Here is a 6,695-nt window from a genome sequence, read left to right on the forward strand (position 1 = left end):
AAGATTTGAGTAAAAACATCAAGCTCTGGCCATAGTTCACAATTGGGAAAAGAAAATAGGGTAAAAAAGATTTGACTGAGAAGTTATTTCACCAATCTTATTTTATCTAAATGAAAAATCCTTTTAAGTAATTTCTGATATCTCATAGACAACCACATGGAAAAATAAAGCAGAGGAGAACCAGGTCTTCAATTCTGAAGTAATTTCATGCTGGATCATATGACACTAGAATGATAAAACTGAAAGTGCCCAGGAAAATTCAGTTCCTCTGATTGTGACTGACAATGAAAAGAGTCTTTACTCAACTTTCATACTCAGGTCATATCCTAATATTTTAAGGTTTTTCAAAGTTCTCCCATGAGAAATATGGATAAAAAATATAGGAAGAAGGTAAACGTAAGAGCATACTTCTAGGTAAGATGTGCTCATATGTATATCTTCATTCAAGATTGGTATTTCATAGAACATAAAATGAGTAAAGTACATGATGGCATGTCAGAAAATATGTGATAGTCATTTAATTTTTACTAGTGATAAGAAAAATATGTCACTATCTTTGTTCATTTTGATCTGATGTATTTTAAAAGATTTCAAAATTTAAACTGATTGATTTTTACATTTTAAAATGTTTATTATTTTTAATAAAGTATGTGTGTATATGTCCATATGTGGGTATATTCTCATGAATGCAGGTACCCATAGAGGCCAGAGAGCACAGATCCCCTGGCACTGTAATGAAGAGCAGTACTATACTGTGAGCTGCTTGATGTGGGTGCTAGAACAAAACTGTGGTCTACTACAAGGATAGCATGCATCCTTTTGATTGTATTGTTACTTTTTTCTGTTACAATTTAATTACAGCATTTTTCTATTCCCTTCTCTACTTTTTTTTTTTTAAAGATTTATTTATTTATTATATGTAGGTACACTTTTGCTGTCTTCAGACGCACCAGAAGAGGGCATCAGATCTCATTGCAGGTGGTTGTGAGCCACCATGTGGTTGCTGGGAATTGAACTCACGACCTTCTGAAGAGCAGTCGGTGCTCTTCCCTGCTGAGCCATCTCACCAGCCCCCTTTCTTTACTTCTAAGCCCAGCCATATCCCCTCCTGAATCTACTTCAAATTGTTGGACTCTTTGTTTACTAATTATTATTTCACAGATGTATATATATATATATATATATGTATATATATATATACATATATATATATGTGTGTGTGTGTGTGTATCCCTATATATTTGCACTGCATATGTGTATGTACATAAACATATATATATTTGTTTATATATATATACATATATATAAACAAATATATTTCTGAATATATAAATAAGAAAACTTGTGCACTGATAAAAAGCAGTTGGGAACACAAAAGCAGATCTATCATAGTTTAATGGCTGAATGCTATACAGATTAATAGTAGGACAAAATAGTTCTCTCACATTTATTTATGTTGTGACATATACAGAAGATGCTATAGCTTTGAGACAGCATATTAATATTAATTATGTCATTAACTCATGTAACAATTCATTCAACACACATTAATATTAAAGTACTATCTTTAAATTTATTTAATGATGAGTGAGAGGATAACAAATATTTGAATAATTTTGAGTTAAATTGCTAAAATATCTATCTGTGAATTTATGTCACAAGTATCAAAAGTTAAAAATTCACTCAGAGTAATCCTATAAAAACTGTGGTTGACAAAGACACAGGAAGTAGATTTAATCCCCAAAGACAAAGTGAACAATATCCTCCCTGTCAGTATTTTATGTTGACTCTAAACAGAGTGAATATAAGAAATAATAAGAAGCAATAACATACATTTACAATTTTGACATATTAGAAAATTCTGATAACTTGTATTTCAGTATCTAATACCTAATCACTTAACCTGGCATCTTTTGCTTTTACTCCATGTCATATGCTTTGAAAAGAAGTTAGCTTGCATTAGCACCTTGGCCTCTGTATAAATATACTGTGACTTAACTAGTTTTATCCCAAAAATAAAGTCAGAAATTACCAAAAAACAAAAAAACAAAAACAAAACCTGTGGTTGAGATTATATTTTATTCATATTAAAAATGCTGTTCTATTATGCTTTACTGAATGAAGACATATTTTTATGAATAGATTATTTCAAAACGGGATATATTTCAGGTTATTATTCAAAGTTAGCAGAGATATTTCAGAAGCATAAACTGGTTATACTTCACTGACATGAATAAAAGTTTATGTATTTTTTTTAATAACTGTTAGAAGTAATTCATTATTTGTTCCAGAGCTCCAAGCACTAGTTTATAACTAACAGCTTTCTCAGGGCAGCAATCACCTCCTTGTTCCTAAGACTGTATATCAGAGGATTGAACATGGGAGTCACAATGGTATAAAACAAACCGAACAGCTTGTCAGTTCCTGGAGAATGGGTGGACTTTGGCCTCAAGTAGGTAACAGTAGCTGATCCAAAAAACAAAAACAACACAAGCAAATGGGAAGAACATGTGGAGAAAGCTTTTACTTGTCCTGTGATTGTTGGTAACCTCAGAATGGTGGCCACAATTTTGCTGTAAGATGAAAATATCAACATAAAAGGTATTGGAGCAAATGTAGACACAAAGTAGACAGATAGCTCATTAATTGAAGTGTCTCCACAGGCCAGCTTGAGCATGGGTGGTAAGTCACAGAAGAAGTGGTCTATTTGGTTAGAATTGCAGAAATGCAGAGAGAATATCTGACAGGTTTGTCCTATCTGGACTGGGATGCCTCCAAGCCAAGAGCCTGCTGCCAGCTGTGTGCACTTTGTTGAATTCACGACCAGAGGATAGTGCAGAGGGTTACAGATGGCCACATAGCGGTCATAGGACATCACAGCCAGCAGGAAACACTCAGTGGTTCCGAGCATAAGAAAGAAACACATTTGGATGGCACAACTTAGTACAGAAATGCTTCTGTCTTGAGTAGCAATGTTAAACAGAATCCTAGGTAGAGTGACTGATACAAAACAAATTTCCAGAGAAGAAAAATTTGCCAGGAAAAAATACATGGGTTTCTGTAATGAAGGTTCAATTCTAGTTATCATAATTATGAAGCTATTTCCAATCAAGATAATCAAGTAAATTATGAAGAATATCCCAAATAGAAACCCTTGAAGGTTGGGAAGGTCTGAAAATCCCAGGAGGAGAAAATGGGTTACAGTGGAAGCATTGTCCTCTGCCCTGATTTCTGTGAATTTCATCTGTACGGAAGAGTCAAGGAAAGGTGAAAAGTATTTTCTTTTCCTTGGATTCTTTTTTTTATCATGTGTAAAGTAATGTTAACACTCCTTTAACTATTGGAGTACCCTTGAGAAAACATTATATGTCTGTATATGCACCAAATTTTTAAAAAAAGTATAGATTTTTTTTCCTAAAAACAAAAAAGAAAAATGCTCATATATATTTTCTGATACACTAAATTTGTGTATTTTGTGGGGTTTGTTCTTAGGCCTTCTTAAATGAATTTTCTTCTTTTAAGCCACATAGGCAATCTCTGCTTAGCATATTTTAGTAACTAATATGTTTTTCAGATTGCATGTTTCTACTTAGTTGTGTTTCTGTTGTTATTTTAAGATGAACTTGAATGCATGATTAAATATTCTTAAATATTCAATGTAATTTTTAGACTATTTTAATATGCAGAAGTGATTTCTCATTTTTATGGGTGAATCTAAGATGTTTGCATTTATTATTATTCTTTCTATTGAAAATCTTTAGAAAACACAATTTATTCTATTTTTTTTGTAATAAGTCTTCATTCATGCCATGTGAAGAATGGCATGATGAATCTTTTTTTTTAACTTTTATTGCATTATAATGAGAAAAGTTACAGGATTTCAATTTATCTGAATTTGTTACCATTTAAAAGCATATTTTAAGTAAATAGAATTAAATCACATTCTTGTTTTCCTTTTATACCCCAACTTCTCCCAGAGACCCCTTTTAGTACCTACAATATCTTTTTTTGTCATATTCTTTAAAATGTATAAAATATTATAACAATAAAAATGAGTATTATAAAAGTTGTTTGATATAAAACAACAATCAATTTAACAGTCTTATGTAGATACTTGGCTACAGCAATACTGAAAATACATACGTTTTCCTCAATATAAATTTTAAATAACTCCAAAGATATTAACTGTATATTTCAAAATAATACATCACTACTAGTATTTTCTTCAATGAACATAAATATATAAAGTGTTTTTGTTTGTTTGTTTGTTTTGTATTTAGTAGAGTTTAAAATCTTGGCTCTTACTGTGGTACAAGCCCAAAATAAGAACAATTTTTAGACATTGGATTTCATTGTAATAAGGCTGTACTTCAATGACCCTCACATCACCAAAGGATTTTACCTCCATCGTAGCTAAGCTGAGAGGTGACAGTTCTGCTGCGCCAAAGAATGAATTTATTCTATTTTTTATGGGATATTTTCTTTATTTACATTTCAAATGTTATCTGCTTTCCCAGTTTCTCCTCTGCAAAGTCCCTATCCCACACCTCCTCGCCCTGCTTCTCTAGGGGTGTTCCACCATCCACCCACCCACTCCTACCCCAGCAACCTGACATTCCCCTACACTGGGGCATCAAGCCTTCATAGGACCAAGGGCCTCTCCTCCCATTGATGCCCGACAAGGGCATCCTTTGCTACATATGCAGCTGGAAGCATGGGTCCCACCATGTGTACTCTTTGGTTGTTAATCCCTGGGAGCTCTGAGGTGTCTGGTTGGTTGATATTATTGTTCTTCCTATGGGGTTGCACTGCCTTCAGCTCCTTCAGCACAGTTTATTCTCAAACAAAGAAAGCCACTAGCATAAAGCATTTTTGTTTTATTCTGTTTCTTTATGCTTATTTATCTGCCATCTTCTTTCAAAGAATGATTGCCTTTCCTACAGTTACTCTGATATTTTAGTAATGCATTTAACACTGAAGTGTACACAGAGTATACATTTCTTCTCTGATCAAAATTTATAAAAAATGGGAAAAAGGCTGACAGTCTTGTAGGATTACACAAACTCAGAAAAATATTTTTTTAGCAAAAATCACTAATACTCATAAAAATATGCTAATTATATAATATTTGAATATTAACTTACAAAACTTCCACTAGGAATTCTTTGACTACAGTAGGCTCCAGATATGTTTTAAAGATATTCTTTCTTGATCATCTTAAAAAGTATTTTAAAGGCTGTGACCTCCAACTTATTCCTATAAAGCAGGTAAATATTTGTAAATAGCTGAAATAAAGTCTTGATAAAAGATAAATAATACCTTTAAATGAATAACATATGTAAACTTGTTGATACAAGTTGACACATAAGATATTCCTTTCCATAGATATTTTTAAAAAGACAAATTCTAGATATATGTAAGTCAAATGTAGTTTGAGCTTAAGTTAAATCCAAGTCTTACCTCTATTGATTTGTAAAAGACAACGTTAAGTAAGTTTGGGTTTTAAGGCTTAAATACTCCCTTTATCTGTAACAGATAAAACACTTTCAAGCATTTATGTCCTGTTAAACACAAGTGCTGCTTAAATAGTAACTGATTTCTACTCTGGGGATATGATCCTTCCCCATGATACACTCTACCTCAAGAAAATCCTTCGACCTTCCTAGAAGTTACAAAAAAGAATAAATCAAATGTCAAAAATGAAGTGAAACTGAAGTAAACTACTGTAACACATTTTGATTTTTATTTCTAGTTTGTGATTGTAAGTCCAGGGCCAGATGGACTTAGTGCAGAATCCTACTAGACCTTCAAAGAAGACCTGATACCAATTTTCCTCAAACTATTCCATAAAATAGAAACTGAAAGAACACTACCTAACTTGTTCTTTGAAGCCACAATGAGTCTGAACCACACAAGGACCTAAGCAAAAAAGAGAACTTCAGACCAATCTCACTTATGAATATTGATGCAAAAATACTCACTAAAATTCTTTTTTTTTACATAAAATAATTTTTATTTCTTAAAAAGGATAGGCAAAACCTTCCATTTTCTGTTGCCACTTTCTTATATTTTAAATGATTGAAGAATTATTTAAAAATACATTTTTTGAATATATTAATGCCTATAGTATGATAAAACACACGCAGGGTAAAACACATCAAACAGCTAAAAACATTTGCTTCACAAAATCAGTAATTCAATATGTTTTTCTTTCTAACTCTCCTGCTCATGCTAGGTGGGCATGCTAGGCGGGCATGCTAGGTGGGGAGGGAGACTTGCACTTGCTATGCATTTAAGACATCAGCTCTTTTCTTCTTCTCCCTTTCCTTCTCACTCATCATCGTTCTTGTCACTAAAATTCTTACAAACCAAATATAAAAACACATTAAAACTATCATTCACCACAATCAAGTAGGCTTCATCCAAGGGGTGCAAGGCTGGTTTAATATACAAAATTCCATTAATATAATCTACTATATAACAAACTCAAAGAAAAAAATCACATGATCATCTCCTTAGAGGCAGAAAAACCATTTGACAAAATACAACACCCCTTCATGTTAAAAGTATTATACAGATCAGGAATTCAAGGCCCATACTTAAACATAAAAACAATTTACTGCAAACTTGTTGCTGTCCCGCAGCAACATAAAACAGTAGGTTACCTGGAATACGAAGTTAGAAATAGATAGGAA

At 32.5% G+C, this 6,695-nt stretch overlaps 1 protein-coding gene across 1 annotated transcript; it reads right to left on the bottom strand.

Annotated features, from left to right (window-relative positions):
* Positions 1 to 1,894: 1,894 nt before the first annotated feature.
* LOC116091702 (olfactory receptor 10AG1-like) lies at positions 1,895 to 3,244 on the bottom strand. Its single transcript, XM_031373223.1, has 2 exons — positions 2,315 to 3,244; positions 1,895 to 1,972 (listed from the first exon to the last, which is right to left on the bottom strand). Exons 1-2 carry the CDS (start codon positions 3,242 to 3,244, stop codon positions 1,895 to 1,897), a joined length of 1,008 nt encoding a protein of 335 aa, XP_031229083.1.
* Between the last annotated feature and the right edge of the window lie 3,451 nt (positions 3,245 to 6,695).

The sequence above is a fragment of the Mastomys coucha genome, unplaced genomic scaffold (assembly GCF_008632895.1).
Source record: "Mastomys coucha isolate ucsf_1 unplaced genomic scaffold, UCSF_Mcou_1 pScaffold15, whole genome shotgun sequence".
NCBI lineage: Eukaryota > Metazoa > Chordata > Mammalia > Rodentia > Muridae > Mastomys > Mastomys coucha.

Excerpts from the sequence above, each read along its gene's own strand:
- LOC116091702 (XM_031373223.1), bottom strand. The coding sequence starts at position 3,244 with ATGAAATTCACAGAAATCAGGGCAGAGGACAATGCTTCCACTGTAACC. Across the intron at positions 1,973-2,314 it reads CTGCCCTGAGAAAGCTGTTA|GCCAAGGTGCTAATGCAAGC; the intron begins GTTATAAACTAG and ends ATTTATACAGAG.